At 45.9% G+C, this 19,372-nt stretch overlaps 1 protein-coding gene across 3 annotated transcripts in view; it reads right to left on the reverse strand.

Moving 5' to 3' along the window:
* The window catches only part of FNDC1 (fibronectin type III domain containing 1), a 156,049-nt gene that overhangs the window by 61,565 nt on the left and 75,112 nt on the right, over positions 1–19,372 (reverse strand). For 2 of the 3 annotated variants that reach the window (XM_032407546.1, XM_032407544.1), the window contains exons 1-3: positions 14,625–15,187; positions 12,231–12,317; positions 11,737–11,805 (exon numbers count right to left, since the gene is read on the reverse strand). In XM_032407546.1, coding sequence (XP_032263437.1) covers positions 11,737–11,805; positions 12,231–12,317; positions 14,625–14,772 — 304 coding nt within the window. In that variant the 5' untranslated portion in view covers positions 14,773–15,187. Of the gene's footprint in view, positions 1–11,736; positions 11,806–12,230; positions 12,318–14,624; positions 15,188–19,372 lie in introns of those variants that run through there. The other variant, XM_032407545.1, reaches the window with a different exon arrangement.

Raw genomic sequence — 19,372 nt, forward strand, 5'->3', positions numbered from 1 at the left:
TACAGAATCAGAATCCGTTCTTTTCACAAAGAAAAAAAATCAAAAAAATCAAAAGATCAACATGATGCTGTGCCCATCTACAATCCAACGCTAGTTGAACGTGGTTGCTTCTGCGCTGGGCTTCCACAGGCACTAAAGTCAGGGTCTGAATCTGAGTCTAGGACTCTCACGCTGGGTGACTTAGAGAACCTTCACTGAAGCTCAGTTTCCTCCTCTGTAAAATATATATAGCATATTGAGTTTTGTGATATAATCCACATAAAGCATAGAAAGCTGTACTGGCATACAGTAAGCACCCATTAATTGCGAGATGTGTCTTTGCGATAAAAATGAACTCCCTCATTTATCAGACTCCCTACATGGGTGGGCCGCCCCCCCCAGAGCCACGGTCGCACCACAGAGCTTACCGTGATGCCTTGCACACAGGGGGCACTAAAAAAAACGTGTCTTAAAGAACCAGACATAAGCAGAAGAACGCACTATTGTCAAAGACTCTTTACATTGAAAACCTTCTCAGCTATGAGGTGGTCTAATCCAGACCCTTTTTTCTGCACCATAAACTGATAGCGCTACTCTTCATTAACACCTAACAATTATCAATTACTCTGAGCAAGTCCCTGCTCTTTGTTGGCATAAAGGAGTCCATGACCACTGCTGTCCAGTGACCACTTCCCTCGGCCTGGTCTCAGCTAACAGGACACTCTCATTTTCCAGCAGAACATCCACTATCACTCAGCACACAGCCCTACTGAGCAACTTGACACCCCACTTCACTGACCTCCCAGCTTTACAGAGATGGATAGTCGCGATCCTCATCCTCATGGCCTGAAAGGGCAGGCCTGTGTGCTCACTGGCCTTCCACTCACCCATCCTCTGCCCCCAGCAGCTTCCCCACAGTCCCCAAACATCAGACCCCGAGGCCAGCAGGGGCACTGGTCCATACAGCAGGAAGGGGTCCAGCCCGTGAGGCCAGCGTGGTGGCCCTCACTCCACAGTGTGTACCACACTCACCTAGAGGGCTTGTGAAAACACGTCCCAGCTCCCACCTCTATCAGAGCCAAGTGGAAGTCCAAAGCTTCTGTGTATTTTTTTTTTTTTTAAGATTTTATTTATTTAGGGGTACCTGGGTGGCTCAGTCATTAAGCATCTGCCTTCGGCTCAGGTAATGATCCCAGGGTCCTGGGATCAAGCCCCACATTGGGCTCTCTGCTCGGCGGGAAGCCTGCTTCTTCCTCTCCCACTCCCCCTGCTTGTGTTTCCTCTCTCGCTGTCTCTCTCTCTGTCAAATAAATAAATAAAAGATTTTATTTATTTATTTGACAGAGAGAGCAAGAGAGCACAAGCAGGGGGAATAGTAGAGGGAGAGGGAGAAGCCGATTCCCCACTGAGCAGGGAGCCCGACTCGGGGCTCGATCCCAGGACCCTGGAATCACAACCTGAGCCAAAGGCAGACACTTAACCGACTGAGCTCTCCAGGTGCCCCAGCTTATGTATACTTTTGATGAATAAGCATAAGGAAGAGGAGGGAGGGCAGGAAAGGGGGAGGGAAGGTACATTGGGGGGGGGTGAAGATGAATTGTGGACAGCCAGAACAGAGACAGGACATGGGCTTTGCTGTCCCCACGTGGAGTATGGATTCCCTGCCACTGACATAGGCCCAGGCCTGGCACTGAGTGATGTCTGCCAAGGGCTCCTTCCTGAGCAAGTTCCGACACATCATCTCCTGAGACACCTCTGAATGCTTCACGAAACTCTCCTTCCACACCAACATTTGCAATACTTATGCTGAAGTCTTTTGAACGCCGTTGTTTCCTTTTCCAATAAATATCCTCAATACTCTGACTACTGGGTTTTTGTGTGATATTTGGATAGGCCTAGCTATTTAACAATAAGGAGAAAGGGTATCTTATTTCTTTATTTTAGAATAGTGTCTGTCACCATGTCACCAACCTTCATAAGTTATTGGATCCCTACCAGGTAGAAGGCATTTGACAAACATCCTCACTATCTCCCAATAACGCCTGTTTACAGACAGAGTGAGGCTCAGGATGCTTAAGGGGGGATTTTGAAGCCAGACAGCAGGGGCATGAAATGGGCCTGGAACTGCAGTCTGTTGGATCTGTAGCCCTGACTGTCTCCACTTCTCTCTTGTTCGGAAGCTCCTGGTGGCTGCAGAGTTGGTGTCACCAGCAGCCACACTGTGGCATAAGCATGGTGCCTGCCCTGGGAGAAGGTCTCCGTTGGTGCCTCACAGACACGTCAGGGTGAAGGATCTGGTCTGGTGCTCCAGGAGTCACTGCCCCCGACTTCCATGCCACGAGTACACCCACTTACAGAAAATGCCAGCGTCATCCCCAAGGACCTAGCTGCTCTTAAGGGAAGTCAGTCCATCTGTTCCATCAGGAGCCACTCATCACACGATTCTCCTGATATTTGTACATTTCAGCGCTCCAGGAAACACCATGTGATGAAGGGCCCAGCACCTGGGCAGCCACACCGATGGCTTGGCTGCCTGACTCATCTGGGAAGCAGTCGGGACATTAAGGAGAGAATTTTTGCAACTTACACACATCTCTCCACCCTCAGAGACAGTAGAACAGCAACCCTAAGGCCACACCTAGAGGCAGTAGGTGCCTCACTGCCTTTCCAGGGCTTGGAAGAAGACAGAAGATCTTAAAGAAAAAAAAGAAGAGAAAAGAAAGAAAAATAACCTTGATCTCCCCCGAACTCATCAATGCCGATGACTAATAACGTTATGGATTGTGGAAGCCCAAAGAGCCTTTCTAAAACATTGGACACTAACTCCTACAAGCCAACCTGAGTGTCTTCGATCAAGCTTCCTCCTGCCCCCCGGACCTGTCCAGCTCTTCACAGACTCTTCCCTCCTGCACTCTGGGATCACGCATTGACGTCCAGACTATCACCAGATGAGGAGCCACAGGGCATACTACTGGGCACGGAGTAGAGAAAGGACGGTGTAGTCAGCAGCCAGCCCCACAGGCTGGTGCGAGGCTGTCAGTACTTGTGCCCTAGAGGGTGGCCCTCAAAGTCCAGGAGGACTGTCTCAGAAACAAAGCAAATACTGGAAGCCATCCTGGGACTGCTCCACAGAGGCCATTCTGGGACCTCTCCACCGAGGCCATTTTGTCTTGTTCGGCTGTCTGTTTCACAAGATTGTGGAATCCCTTTATCACTTAGCAGAGTTCTTCAAACTTTTCCCTGAAGTTTATTTAACAGCAAAGAAGATGGTGCAATCCCAGAAGCCTGGTGCAAGGCAGTTTATTCACAGTCTTTATCTCAAAATGCCACTTCAATTTTGTAGACTACTCTTTAACATCTCGGTGTTTGTTTTAAAGTAGAAAGTAACATTTTGAAAGATCATCCAGAAAGCACTTCCTGTGGACGTGGCCCATGTCTCCTAAGCCTTTGTGGACTTCCGGCAGGGCAGCGTCCTCCCAGGTTCTGAGAAGCCCAGTTTGAGAAGCCCCAAGGACCACGGGTACATCAGCAGCTTCAGGCTGACATCCAAAGTGTCCATTTGTGGCTGACTTTGACCCCAGCAGTGCTATGAATATCAGTGAAAACTACTTCATGCCATTGATTTCACCCCACAGGACTAGGGCTGCAAAATGCCAGGTCCCCCAAGACAGGGTTCTGCACAGGTTGGCCGTGAAGCCCCTGCCACGGATGTGAGAATGAAGAGGTTCAGCAACCACCTGCATGGACATGTCCCTCGGTTCTTACAGATCCTAAGCCTTTTGAGGGGCGTCTCTCCCTACACTAAGCCGACAATCTTACTGTGTAGGCCGAGCGAGGGTCGGCTTCCTACTCATGGCAGCGGCTCATCTATAAGCCTGGAAGAACCATACCAGCCACCAATGTCCTCAGCCACCTGCGACAGGAGCTTGGGGGGAGCCCAGCCCCACGGACCACGGACACAGCTTGAGGGGATCAGGAAGTTTCTCCAGCTGCGGAGGTCTCCTCCATTCGAGATGGGCAGGTGCAGTCACTGGAAGCATCTGCTCTAGATCCCTCTGGGGGCAGTGTCGCTTCCAGAAGCTCTTCCTGAGGACCCATGAGGGCCACGGAAAGCAAGGGAAGCAACAGCCCTTTCCTGATCGCCTCAGCAGCTGAAATGCAGACACCTGGCATTTCTTCACCCCACAGTGTAATGAAGGGTTAGCCTCCTAGACTCTGGAAGCCAAGACGAAGGAGTGGGAAATATTCTGAGGAAAACTATGTCTCGGTTCCAAGGTTTGTTTGGTTCAGTTTGTTTGTTTTGGTCTAAAGCTCTTCGGCATTGCTTTCATTCAGGAGCAGGACAGTAAGTAACGCACTTGTTTTCTGGAAATGAAAGACCTTGTTTCTGTTGAGTGGCTACTGATTAATTCACCTTTTTACTGTGACCCAACATACGCTCTGCAAATGGAAGACCCAGTTATGATATATGAGTAGGTTGATAAGTTAAAAGAGGAGGGCTTTCTTTCAGGACTAATATCTGCATTTGCAGGGATCCAATATAAGAACAACATCCCTCATCAGAGACCTCACAAGGGACGTCCCTGGCCTCTTTTTCACTCAGACATGAAAAGAAAAGCCCACGATGGGTCTGCCATCCCCCAAGATGCTGACCTCGTCAGAAGCATTAGGTATATTAACAGGTACAGGACATGAAGGCAAAGTTGGCAGCCCCTTCACTCAAGGCCACACACGTGGGGACAGTTCATCTCTCCAGCGTTCGGGCCCTGCCCTGCCCACTGGGAGCAGCCACTGAAGTGAGCACCCCCCCCACACCCGAGGAAACGGCCTCACTCCTGGTCGCCGGCTTCCCAGCCACTCACTGATGGGAAAGTCTGTGAGCACATACTCACATTCATCAATACAGAGGAAGAACCACAGAATGCGGCGAGAAGCCTCTCCAGCCCGCATCAGCTCCTGATTCCCTTCCAGGGCATTTCTTTTGGGGGCTGGAACCCCTGAGGGCTTTGCTCCAAACCAAGAACATTCGGCTACCGGAGAAGTTACACAGCTCCGCGCACAGGCCTCCACCGCCTACTTGTTCATTGTTGAAGAACGGGCTCGAAGGCTGGGGCAGTCTACACTCTAATGGGAGAGGCGACTTTGAAGCAGGCCCTCCGATAAGATGGGAGCCCCCAGGAAGAAGGGGCATCCCCACAGCAGACGGATCTTGCTGTGTACACGCCTCGTCTTCACAGACCAGCCGCCTCGGGGAATTCCAATCCACAAACGCACTCCATGTCATTCCAAGACACAGAAGGCAAGAATGAGGATCTCTGATTGATGACAGCACCCCTCTGTGGCCAACACCCTGGCCTGCCCAGGACCAGCCCCAGCGGCAGCGGCTGAACGAGCCAGGGGTGACGCTCTGCTCCACATCTCGCACTGCCTTAGCCCTGTCACTGCTCATCCCCTCTGCCGAGGCACAGACACCGAGGGCGAGCAGCCTCCAAATGCACTTCTACTTAACACACATTTATGGAGGGCCTACCTGTGCTTGCCCCAGGCCCTGGAGATACAAAGATGAGTAAATCAAAGCACCCTGCCTTTGAGGCGGCTCACCATCCGGGCTAGGAAGCAGAAACTGATCTTTGCCCTGTCAATTGCACTTAATAAAGCTCCTGATTGCATGAGAAAGCTACTGAGCAAATCAGGCCACAGACATTATTAATTCCCATTGGCCAGGGCGTTAATTGAAACTAGCGTGTGAAAAGAGGACCATCTGATCATAATTACTTAAATATTCTGGATTGGGGTACAGGTTAAGCCCGGGTCTGGCCCACAGCAGCCCCCTGGCCTGGCTCCAGCATTTCCGGATGGAGCCCCGGAGGCGGCAGCACTGTGTGTAAATGCTCACGGGTGCGCTACACCGGCCCCGTCTACCCACAGTGACACCGACGGTCTAAGTACGTTCACCGAGGGGCGCCTGGGTGGCTCAGTCGTTAAGCGTCTGCCTTCGGCTCAGGTCATGGTCCCAGGGTCCTGGGATCGAGCCCCACATCGGGCTCCCTGCTCCGCGGGGAGCCTGCTTCTCCCTCTCCCACTCCCCCTGCTTGTGTTCCCTCTCTCGCTGTGTCTCTCTCTGTCAAATAAATAAAATCTTTAAAATAAATAAATAAATAAACAAACAAATACGTTCACGGGGCTTCTTCCTGGCTCACGTGGTGGCACTCGAGCCGGCGCACACAGAGAAGGGGCGGCACAGACAACGGGGCCATTGGGAGAGGTGTGTCCAGTGGATCACTGGAGACACTTCTTTACTCCGTGCTCCTCCCTCTGCTCAGGCACAAATTCAACACCTAGAAACTGCAGCTCAGCGTGTCTCCCTCTAACAATATGATTTTTGATTTTGCTGACCTAAAACAGTCAAAGGGATGGAGAAAAAGGCGCAGAGCCATTTCTCAGTACTACAAATCGTTCCCAATTGCTTGCAAAGCAATTAAAATTAAATTTGTTGAATTTATTGAATAAAATTAAGATTAAAATCACCCAATATAAGTGGTGGAATGGATCCACTTCGTGTCCTAAATTCACAAAATTTCCCAGCTGAAAGGAACCCTAGAACCTTAGAATAAAACTTAGAACCTGAGACAGTTCCTAGAAAGGAGCCTAAAACCTTCCCATCAAGCCCCAACATTTCACAGCTGCAGGATTTTACAGCTACAGATTCAGGAATGTGCTGGACTGCAGCCCCGGCCAGCTGTGCGGGAGTGGACAGGGCAGGGAGTACAGCCTGATGGTGACTGTACTCTCAAGTCAACGGGTCAGGAAAGGGCCTGTCGCAGGACACTAGGGTTAGAATTTCCACTCTCCACGTCAATCACATTTAAATAAATTGGCAAGAAGATATACCTGAAGGTCAGTGTTTGTTTTGATGAACTATTGATAGAAAAGGCCAGAATTCGTAATTTTAGATTATGAAATATCCATTTCTCATATGACCATAGGTATTTCCTATGAAAGGAATGCCAGGGAAGGAATAAAGATGCCAAACTGCGGTTTGCATAGTTTCTTAGTTTCATCATTTCTCTGTCAAGTAATTTGACACCCGTTCAACAGCAGGTATCAGCTTTCTGAGGCAGGCACCGTGGAGAGTAGTGGGGCTCCCGTAATGGACCCGAACCCAGGTCTGCCCTCGGGTCTGACCAGGCGTGCTATGCAGCTTCACATATATGAAGTCAACCTTGAAAAGTCATGGGGACAGCAGTTCCCCTCAGAGCCAAGAGGAGGGAAGGGAGATGAGGGTTTGGAAGTCATGGGAAATCAGAGGAGGGGTGTCATGCTGATAACCTTTATTTCAAAGGGAGGCAGGAAGCAAGGCTAAAAGCAAGAGGAGGACAGGAGGAAGGAGCTTGAGCAAAGTGGCAATATTTTGGACCTGCTAACCCATGGAAGAAAGGAAGTAATCTGAGTAAGGACACAGAGAACAACTGCCAAGCAGAGCTGAGGACCCAGTTGGAGTTAGCAGACCAGCTGTGAGGAGTCACAGAGGTACAGATCGGCTTAGTTCTTTGCTTCTCCCAAAAGGCTCAGCAATTCACATGCAGAAGGGAAGCCAGGGAGGTAGGGGCCCTGGTATGGGGACTAGCAGGCCACAGAGGCCGTCCCATGGTCAGGGGTGCTGGCCGAGCTAACAGGAGGGGGACCAGGAAAGACAAGAAATGAGACAGGAGACAGCACTGGACTGTGGAAATGGGAAGGGTCTATGGACCCAAAGCCCAAGTAAGTCTGGAAGGGAGCTCAGGACAGTGAGGGAGTTGAAAAAGCAAGATGACTGTGGAGAAGAGCAACTCTACCACAGGCAGCAGGTGGTGGCAGCTGGAAACCATGACATGAGGATGTCACGTGGGCCACCGTCATGGAGGACGCCAGTGTGGACAGGCTATTATGAGCCAAGAGCCAACATGCTATTTGTATTTGGGGAGCAAGGTGGAGGTCAGGGAATGGCTGGGCGCAGGTATGCCAGCGTTGGTTGAGAATGGCCAAAGAGAACTGTGAACTCAAGTCGGAGCTGTGATTTAATTGTCTAAAAAATGAGCAAACTTCATGGACTAAAATATAATGTAAGAAAATACGAGGCAGAAATCTAAAAGAAGAGACTTTTATCTCAGTACTCTGTCTAGTTTGGGCGCCATAGCTTAAGGACAGCATGAATGACTAGATTTTTAGAAAACCATCACCTTATTAAAAATACACGTGATCCTGGGATGCCTGGGTGGCTCAATCGGTTAAGCATCTGCCTTCGGCTCAGGTCATGATCCCAGGGTCTTGGAATCGAGCCCTGCATCAGGCTCCTTGCTCAGGGGGGAGCCTGCTTCTCCTTCTGCCTGCCACTCCCCCTGCTTGTACTCTCACATGCTCTCTCTCTCTCTGGCAAATAAATAAATAAATAATCTTTTAAAAAAATACACATGATCCTATTGAGAACTAAAATTTTCCAGATGAAGAGCTGGTGAAAGCAGAATGACCTGCATGCTGAGTCCCCGGGTTGGCTGAAATCAGAGCTGGGCCATGGTCTTGTCCTGACCCCAGTGTCTGGCTCAGCACAGACCAGATGACCCCACATCTGATCACAGAAATAAAAAGCTAAAACAACTTCAGAAAAGAAGTCTGCAGGGAAGGTAAATAATAAGATTCCAATAGCTGAATGGACTCGGGACCTCTCTTCCCTGGGGACAAAACAAAGGGATATGGGTTTACATCTCAACAGGAGGGATTTCACATTGAAATACAAAGAAAACTTTCTAACTAAAAGATATAAGATGAGCCACCCAAAGCCAAAACTTCTGCCAGAGTTGCAGTTCTGCTTAGTCCTCCTACTTTCTGAGTCCTGAGGGCTTTCAGATTTGGACGAGTGACTAGTCTGAGAATCACTCGAGTCTGCCTGTCATGTTCTTCCTCCTCCTCACGCTCACCCCGGCCAGCGCTCCCCATACCATCTCAGCCTGGTGCCACCATCTTAGCACCTCCTGGGCTCCCCCACTCAGCTTAGTCCATATCTCAGTGTTGTTCATTTTTCAAAGAATTTATGATTCTGTTACAGGCTGAATTGTGTCCCCCCTCAAATTCATATGTTGAAGTCTTGACCCCCAATTATCCCAGGATGTGACTGTCTTTGGAGACTGAGCCTTTTAAGATGTGATTAAGTTACAATGAGGCCATTGGGGTAGGGTGTACTCCCATCTGGCTGGTGTCCTTTTAAGAAGAGGAAAGTCAGAGATACATAGAGACACCAAGAATGTGCACTCACAGAGGAAAGACAAGCCAAAGAGAGACCTCAGGGGAAATCAAACCTACTGACACCTTGATCTTAGACTTCCAGACTCTGGAACTGTGAGAGAAAATAAACGTCTGTTGTTTAAGCCACCCTCTGTGGTATTTTGTTATGGCAGCCCTCACAAACTAATACAGATTATATGCGTTATTTTTTGCTTACATGTTTATTGTCTTTCCTTCCCACTAGAATCCAGTCTTCGTTAAGGCAAGCCCTTGTTTGTCTTACCCCCTATTGTATCTGTAGCATCCAGACCTGCCCCTGGAAAGCCAATGGCACTGAATGAATGAATCTAATAATTAGGGAAAGACAATGAGGTCAAGATAGGTCTCCGCCACAAAAGGAGGACTTCTGGAATTTGTACTGGAACTACTGTTTCCAGCAGAGCAAAAGGATAGATTTTCCTCTGGTTTCAAGTAAAACACTCAAAGAAAGTGAGATGTTACCAGGCAAAACACTAAAGGGAACCCTTGGGGCCTTCCACCAGGAGCCAATGCCAATGTCTACATTTTGAGGACAAATCCTTTCCTTTGAATGAAGATACCTGGAACTCAGAATACTTACTTTGTTTAATGGGATTGTCATTTATTTAACCATTCCTCAGAATAGCAGCATAGCATATTTTCCAAGCCTTATAAAAAAAGGCATAGATGCATGTTGATCATTTATTGATAACTTCTCATAAATTATTCTTATTATTTTTATTACCAATGAAATGTAATTTTTTTCTGGAGCACTGTAACCAAGTCTGTGCATTCTGTTATTCATTTTTTTAAAAGAAAAAATTCTGCTATATATCATATGCTGGAAATGGTTTCAGCTAGCAATTTCTTCCAGTATCTTTTTTATCATAATATATAACAAATATAGTATTATATATTACAGAAGAGTGCCCTTTGGCAACTAGGGCATACAAAGTCTCCTACAGAGAGAGGTTAAATGATTTCACAGTATGCAAAACCAATAACGAGCTGGAGCACGACTGTCTGTGAGTCCCAGTTCCCAACGTTTCTGTAACTCATGCTCACTCAGAAAGGTTGCAGACACACACACACACACAGACACACACACATATGTTTTTATTAAAGAAGGCATAAGAAATTAATTACTTAAGAAAAAGCAAAAGAAAATTACTTGTTCTAAAACCACTGTCATTCGGAAAACTTTATCAGAAAGATTATAAAAAATAAAATGGTCATCTAGAATACAAGATTCCAATACAAGGCACTGAACATCTGTCAGTAAAAAAGTTTACATGTGCCTCTTCAGGGGTGGACAGTCTCGGAATAAACACCCTTGCATATTTTGCACATTTCCTAGGTGCACTACCATCTTGGCTATTCGACTGTCATCATCCTCTCAGTTTTGACTGTGGCCCTTTGCTCTTGTCCCTCCTGTCACCCTCATACACACTCGGCTTCCACTCTCACTCTGGAGCATGACTCTGGAATCCATGCCTGCCCCTTACTTCTCTCTTCCGACTTTCATCTCCCCACCTCCAATCACCTCCAAGATGTCTCCCTTCCAACACCCCATGGTCACCCCAAGTCCAACATATTGGAACAAAAGCATATCACCTTTCCTTGAAAGCCAGCTTCCTTTTCTGGTTGTTTCATTTTTTCAGCCCCTTTCTGTGGAAAGGGGACTTTGAAACTGCCTACACCCATCAAATCTGACCTGAGAAGCAGATTATGGTCATTGGTTTCAAAGTACTCACCTTCCTCTCAACAACAACACCAGATTGACGGACTTAAAAACAGCGTTCATGAAAACAGAATACAGGTCCTCACCATATTGCCTTTGGGATATTATCCAACCACACTCCAAAATAACTGCATTCATTTTGCATTATTTTTTCACCATTAATTAAATGTATTCAAAAAAACATACAAGAAATGTTAACACTTCCCTCAACAAGTAAAACAATATGACTAGACAACATCAACATCCAAATGATAAAACAGACATATATACAAATATGGAGCAGAGATGGAAGGCAGGTGCTCTAACATATCACAAAATATGCCATGCTTATAAGAAAAGAGAGAAAGACTTGATACAGCATATTAGCCAATAAAAGCCACTTCTTGGTGGATTCCATTCATTTATGCCATCCACAGGTAACAGAGCTATAAATATCCTCATCAGGCCAGGGCTGCCATCTCAACCACCATATTTGCCTGTTAACAGTGCAACAGTATCCCCAGATGTAGACGAAGACACTTCCCCACACCAGAACGTGAAAGAACAGTGCGAAATGAGCAACACCGACTGCAGTCTGGGCCATCAGGTGCAGAGCAGATTGACCAAAACCGTGTGGCATGTGTGTTAGTTTAGCGATGGGAACTAAATGAAGGTTGGTGAGCACATGTGTGTGACAGAAGCACAACCCTCTTGCGAGATGGTGCTTCAGTGAAGACATGAACCGAAGGAGCACGTAGTACCTGTGGCGGTTTCATTAAATGGTCCTGGACCCTTAATGGGAAAACCATCAATCCGGATCCATTCACCTCCTAAATGAGGAAAATGCAACTTCATAGTTAGAAACGAGGACGATTGGATTTTCCACATTTCAGTGCAGCCCTAACATATGTTTAGTGGTCTTTTCAACAGTCCTCAAAAGGATCCGCTCAGGCCACATCAGTAATGAGGCACCTAAGCTTTCTGGACATCACATCTTTTTGGTCTTTGGCACATGGCTTACTCTAATGAGTACTCCAAAAATTTAGGACAAAACACTAACAACCTACATCAAAATTACTTTAAAAGAAGGGATAAGTCTCTCCTAGTTTTCTATCTTTCAGCTTGCTATACAAGTCATTCTTGCTCAGGAACCCTTTAAAGATTCTAAATCTGTATAGATCCGAGAAAGCAAAGAGGGATGTTTCTCCCCATCTAAGTAACAAAAATACAGCCTCCAATTCTAGGTATGACTTACCAGGCAGGCTTTCAGCTCTGTAAACTGGACGGCTCACTCCATTGTGGTTTTCTGCAGTAACCAGCACAAAGTACACTACCCCCGGGTCTGAAACATATGGTTTATATCAAGCCACCATTTCACATCTCCAAGAATGACAGTTTGATTCACTAACTGTCTCCCTTATGTATAACCAAATATAAAAATCTGAATTAAGTGACAAGTCTAACTACAGCTCTCTCTCTCTCTTTTTAATCAGTATCACTAACATTCCTCTCATGCAACGAAAATATGCCTGACCCAAAGAACACGAAATTTATTTAGTACAAAGCACATGGCATGTCTAATAAACCTGGATTCATAAGCTGTCAACAGAAAAGGCTTTTGAGCTTTTTAATGTGAAATTAATGTAGGAAATAGGAACGCACCGTCCACTAACCAGGTGTTTTATAGTCTACAGCGTCAGTACCTGCAAATAATATCTCCCCCTGGAAGCTTCAAACAGAAAACTCCAAAACACAGAAAGAAAATTTCAGGGTAACTCATAAAATTTAGCACATGGGAAATCTTCATTGCAACATGTAAAGCTTCGTGAAATTTTTCTCCTTATGACAGTGAATACTCCCTTTACTAGGTCTGCATGTTGTCTTTGACCGTTTCAACAAAAACCTAGAGAAACAGCTGTTGGAATCTTGGACGTGTTAATCTTGAAATAACTGGGCTTCACTTTGACGTGTATATAGGGGTCAAGGTCAAATAGCCATGGTCTCTTTGGCTGAGCTCCTGAAGTCAGTGGGACGGGAAGGGAAACCGAGAGACCACATTACCGTGTGAGTGTGCCCTGAATTTGCAGCTGCAGAAAGGAAAACTCCAAGAGTGCAGGTTTTCCTCAAAATGAATTATTGTGAAAGGTAAGTGAAGGCGCCAATTCCTTGGAGAGATGAGAGTTTGTGGGCGTTTGATGGGACGGACGGTTGGAGAGATAAGTGTTAGTTGTGTCAAAGGCAAGAAGCATATGTACATTTCTCAAGGTGAGAAGTGTTCCTATAACAGAACTTCGGTTCTCGGGCCAGAGGCCCAGCAACAGCGACACAGAGATGCCATCTAGCACCCCTGCTGTGCTCGAGGTCAGTAGGACCTCTGTCTGACCAGGCAGGGCCTGGTAGCATGTAGGGTTTGGCATGGCCTGCTGGGAAATGCTCTCTAGGGTCAGACAGCACACAAAATCATGCTTTGCCAGGCACTTTCTCTCTTCATTCTGAGGTTATTCGCATTTCAAGGAAATTTAATCCACATGTCTCTGATTCCCCTTAACTCATCAGTGAGTTACTTGGGAGAGACTATTTGTTTTTCAGTGAGTTCTAGGGCTCTCTTTTTGCATGTTTTTCTTCTCTGCAGTGATCACAACAACCTAAGGTTTGAACAAGCAAAGATGACCCTGCTCATGCCTTGGGTCCAACAGATTCTCCATTTAACCTCACTGTCGTACTTAGTAGGGTCATACTGATGTGGAAAAGATTCAGAGAAATGTATGTTTAGCTGGAACCACGAAGAAGGAAATCTGGCTCCTTTGATGTCCCTTCTATATACTTTCGGCTCCGTTACTCAGAAAGTCTAACATTATAATGCAGGAGGTGGAGAGAGAGTAAATGTGTAGACAATGGCCAGGAATCTGAGGAGCCATGAGTTAGTTGATTTTGATCCACTAAAGGAAGGCAGGAAAATGGAAAGCCAGCGCAGGGAGACCTGGTTGTCAGAGATGCTGACTTCTGTTACTTCCTTACGATCCATCATGAGGTTGGAGTGCAGAATAAATGGGAGTTTCAGGCTCGTAGGATCAAAAAAGCAAAAGATAGAGGATCCCAAGGAGGCAGCTCAAAGCCTATGTTCAAAACCACCTACACCTGCTCTTATAAAACAATATATTTAGGAAAATTTTTAAATATTACAGACTTCCAGAATCAAATTTAATGGGGAGAATGTCACGTCTTTGAACCAGATGTCGCGAAGCATGACATATCACACACACCCTCACAGGGACGTATTATTTGAGTAATCTCTAATTGGTTTATAAATTAGAAATCTCAAGATTAGGCTACAAAGTAAAGTTTCTAGGAAACAAAGAACCAACATGCTTTCCAAAAGCACATTCAGAAACTAAAAACTGGTTTCCTACATTCATTTGGAGAACTACCCAGAAATACTTGAGTTCAAATGCAGAATGAGGAAGTCCAAGGGCAAGATAAAGATTAAGCAACAGCCTCATCACCTCAGCTACCTGTTCCCAAAGAACCATGAGGTCCCTGGAGCCTGGCCACACTGTGTCTCACAAACAGCCATCCTACCTAAGAAGGGAACTGAGAATGTTGGTGTACAGTTAGTTCTGACCGGGAACAAGACCATAGTGTCACTTACCCACATCCTCAATAAGGAAGGAGTGCGTCTCGGCATTCACCTTGATGTATTTAAGACTTTTCAGTGACTTCCCATAGGCAATGTTGTAATGCTCCACGGGTCTACTGGTAGCATCTTTGGGTGGGTCCCACGTGACTTTCAGGCCCATTTTAGTGGACAGCAGTTTCACGTGCCTTGGCTTCAGTGGGTGGTCAGCTATGCAAACAGCGCAACTATCAACTTATGGGAATGGCAGATTGTGAAAAGGAATTTTTTTCCAATGTTCTCTGATATTGTTATCAAAAGAGCAAATGACTTTTAATTTGTCTGGTCCTAAAAACGTTAAGTATAGTCATGTTTGAACATCGTTACAGTATGAGAGAGCAAAACACACATATCAAACCCACAAGCTTTTATGTATTTTGGATAACTGTGGGTGGTAAATTTAAAACAAAAGTGAAACAAATCAAAACAAACTCTAGGCATTCTCTGGCTTGATTATGTTGCCTTGCTAGTGCAGGAACAACGAATTCATAATTTGACATGTTCTCCAGAGGCATTCATATATCAAATAAGCTCTTAGTATTCTGTATGGTACAGTTGGACAATCTTTAAAATACCTCCGAGAGGGTGCCTGGGTGGCTCAGTTGGTTAAGCGACTGCCTTCAGCTCAGGTCATGATCCTGGAGTCCCAGGATCGAGTCCCACATCGGGCTCCCTGCTCGGCAGGGAGTCTGCTTCTCCCTCTGACCCTCCCCCCTCTCATGCTTTCTCTCTCTCAAATAAATAAATAAAATCTTTAAAAATAATAAAATAAAATAAAATAAAATAAAATAAAATAAAATAAAATACCTCCGAGAAGAACAACATAAAATTGTCATGATGGGGACGACTAACCATTGCATCCAAAGCGAGGTAACAGAAGCATTCATTTCCACAAAGAAAACAAATCAAGATCATCAACACCTCAGAAGGGAGGTAAGCCTCTGGTTCATCTGCATAGAGCTAATTTAAATGTTTCCATATTTTGTCCCAGAAGAAGAAAAGCAAGTTATTAAGAAGCACAATTACATTTTTATCTTCAGTTATGAGGTTCCATAAACGTATTCTTGATTTTGAAAAATAACCCAAATGACACATAACATTTTGTCAAACAAAATCTCTCAGCTCACATTGTAACAGATCCTGCAACATTACATCATATAAATAGACGCTAAACATTCACACAACAGTCAAACAAATTTTAGGCAAACCTGGATCTGAAACTGTTTATTCAATGATACAAGGCACTCTCAGGAAAGAGAAAAGTAATCTAAGAAACCCAGAAACCTTTAAACTGAGTAACATGAAGAAAAATGAGTTTGGAAACTCATGGAAGAAGAAAGGGGAAGGAGTGTTTTGTGACGACACGTGGATTGGTTAGTATGTGATTTTAATACCAGGTGAAAATTCTGAACACCATAAGCACAGATGACGCTAGCATACATCACTCATCCCTCCCCAAATTGCCCCACTGCCTCAGGAGTAAAATGATGAAAAAGAACTCATATGGCCTCACTCAAAGAAATCCAAGGAATGAAGAAGAAGAGAATGAATCTGATGATTTCAAAGCAGTAAAGAAAGAGTGCCTGTTTTGGAGACAAAAGCATGTTATCAGACTCCCGGCAGGAAGCAAAACCCACAAAGCCTCCCCTCCCCAGTTCCAGGGATGAGGGTCCCATAAGCCCATAATGGGAGAAATCATAGACAAGAAACCTGGCGCTCTCTGCAAAATTTTGAGTTGAGGAGATTGTACACACAGTGCGTCGGTGACTTTCTGGGCATTTACTAGCAATCATGGCTACTCTTCAATAATTCTCATGTACCCCTCCCTCCTTGCCCACGAGAAACCTTCCAGGACTTACTTAGCCAGAAGACTGGGGTTCCCTTCTTTCAGTTCCCTTTCTTTCCCCCGAGGCTTCACTACAAAAACCTCTCTTCCTTCTCTGCCATCTGACTAACCAGCTTTTTCTAGTCGTGATCCCTATTTCCCCCAACAGCAGCAATCAGTCCCAGGAATCCAATATTTCACACTGACCGAAAGGTGTGCAAGAGCAAAGCGAGGCTCCCCCCCGCCCCAAAACTGCAAAGGGATGCTCATGGTTGGGCGAGTCTCCTAAGGAAGAAAACAAATGAATGAATATGTGAATAACGTTTTTCTTTACAGTTCGAGTCCAAATCTCCCTTAAGGAAAGTTAGCTCCTGGACAGACAGCCAAAAACAAGAGGCCAGTGACCCCCAAGCACTGTCACATTTTCTCTTAGGCGCTCATGATTCAATCAGTACAATACTGCCTAGGCTTGAAAATAATTGACTTTCATTACTGATAATCTGAAAAGAAGAACAATTTATAAATATACTCATTGTTCTTCCTGGCCCTGCCTTGCGTCTATTCTTGGACACAGCATAAAAGAGTTTCCAACACAAGTGAGAATCCACATTCAAATGGTCGCATCAGCCCAGCATATGGGGAGATACTTCAAACCTTCAAGGAGCTCCAGTAAGAGATGCACAAAGTAAAGAAGGGCAAGGGGGAAATACCTCTGGGTTGCCAAAACCTAATGACCATCACCTCACTGTGCTTACACAATCAGAGCTTCCAACTGTGTCTGTGCATGAGTTTGTTTGCCCTCCTCTAGCCAATGATCAAGTACCATCAGTGTGTCTCAACTTGATAACTGCCTGAGCCAACATTTGGATGCTGAGAGAAAGGCCATATGGTGCTCAACTACAGTAAATACAAATGGGAGAGGGCAATGGACAGGAGGAGAGGGTTTATGGAGTGTCTACCACCCACCGCCCATGGCTCTGAGCACCTAACCCTACGTTACATGAGGTGCTCAGAACACACACCACCTGGGAGGTGCCATTTACTCCCTCCGTATTCCAGATGAGGAAAGAAGGCCAGGAGCAAGGTTAGGGTTCACCCAGAGCCACACAGCTGCCCCAGAGCTGGAGCCAGACGCAAACCCTGCTTCACCCAGTTCCAAAGCCCAGCTCTCCCCCTGCCAGCTCACAGACCCTCAGAATTTGCCCCTGCTCAGATATGACCTGTGACCATTGCCATCGAAAATTAATTTAGGAAGCCACCACCATTCTAAAACAAATCACGAGGCCTCCAGAGTTGGGTTTACCATCTCTTCCACCATGCCACTTTCCTCCCTGGGGGGGGCACTCCTGCCCCCAATACACTGTTATGGCACCTTGTGCTGGGTGTCCTCATCCTCCCCCCTCTCTGGAAGGAATGGAAGAAGTGGATGATGTGCTCTCTCAGGGACATTTGCATTCTTATGACAAAACCTAAGACCAAATGACTTTTCTAATAGTGACGTCTTAGGCCTCAGAGAGTTGCCTAATGAAGGTCATTTGTGAACACAAAGGCCTCTGGGAGACCTGGAAACCATACTTTCAAGGCAGCCTTACCGTCAATCTCCTTAAGATCCATCCTGAATTTACCGTTTTCCAAAGGCCTTAGGCCAATCTACCATGACCCTTCCTCCCACCCTCCCCCCAACACACGCAACCTGGGTCCGTTAAACAAACCATATGGTGGCTTGATTAGCAGATATTTTCATTCCCTGGATTGTTATCTACTTTGATATTTCAAACTGATGTCATTTTTGATGCTTCCTAGTGAACATCATCTGTGCCCGCTTAGAAAGAGTTGGAGGAAGAGGAAGAAGAAGAGAAGAAGAGGCCTGGATAGAAAGCAATCTTTTCTGTCACTCCAGCCCCACCCAGAGCCCCTCATGCCTGAGCTCTTAGTGAACTCATCAAACCAGCATCTATCTGAGGAAGAACCAGTCTGGGAAGGCACAAATCAGTGCACGTGCGCTTGAATTACTTGACAGAAAGCTGCTTCTTGGGACTAGAAATATGACTGTATGTTCTCTTCCCGATGATTGTTTTGTAGGTCTCCTGATTTCATTCCTTAAATATGCAGTCAAGGCATAAAGGCTGTGAAATTGGTTTCCAGGTCTGCAGACTGCATTCTGGTTCTGTGTTGTGGGATCAGTATTCTGGGAGCATAAGGATGAAATATGACAAAGTGATTCCTGATTTATTCTAACTGTTCTTAGAAACTTAGACCAGACCACCCTCTCTGCTAGATAAATGCAGCACATAACCTTTTGTAATAGTTTTCTATATTCTTGTCTAATAAAGATGATACTGGGTACATCCTTTAAAGCTATAAATCCCATGAACTGCCTCTCTAAAAAGGAAAAAGGACAAACCCAAAGTCAAGACAACAGGAATTCTACGGCCCAGCAGAGGGAACATGAGGAAGTAACCTCCCAGAGCCTGAATGACAGGTTAAGGCCATGACAAGCTGTTTTTTCCTTTACCCCAGGATACAAAATGAGGAAATGAGCTTAAGTGGCAGCCTAAGGGATGTTAGGTTAAGTATAAAGAATTTCCTGTCCATGTCTTTTCCCATTTCTCTCCATTCAAGGTGACTTTGAATGGAGCAGATGGTAAGGTGCTCCAGATAGAAGAAGGAAGCTAGTAGAGTCTACTACGACTCCAGCAATTTCATACCACGAGAAAGTCATTTCCATAGTTCATGCCAGTAAACATTATCCAGATTCAAGGATATTTTGCCAGGGACCAAGTGGCAATGGTATTTTGGTGATCTTTCGGATACCCAGCAACTGCTAGGCTAGACATTTCTGAGCCATAGCTCCTATGAGACCTCTACTGGTTTGTTCGGGAACAGACAATAAGGGCAC

Source organism: Phoca vitulina, unplaced genomic scaffold (assembly GCF_004348235.1).
Source record: "Phoca vitulina isolate PV1807 unplaced genomic scaffold, GSC_HSeal_1.0 scaffold9, whole genome shotgun sequence".
Taxonomy (NCBI): domain Eukaryota; kingdom Metazoa; phylum Chordata; class Mammalia; order Carnivora; family Phocidae; genus Phoca; species Phoca vitulina.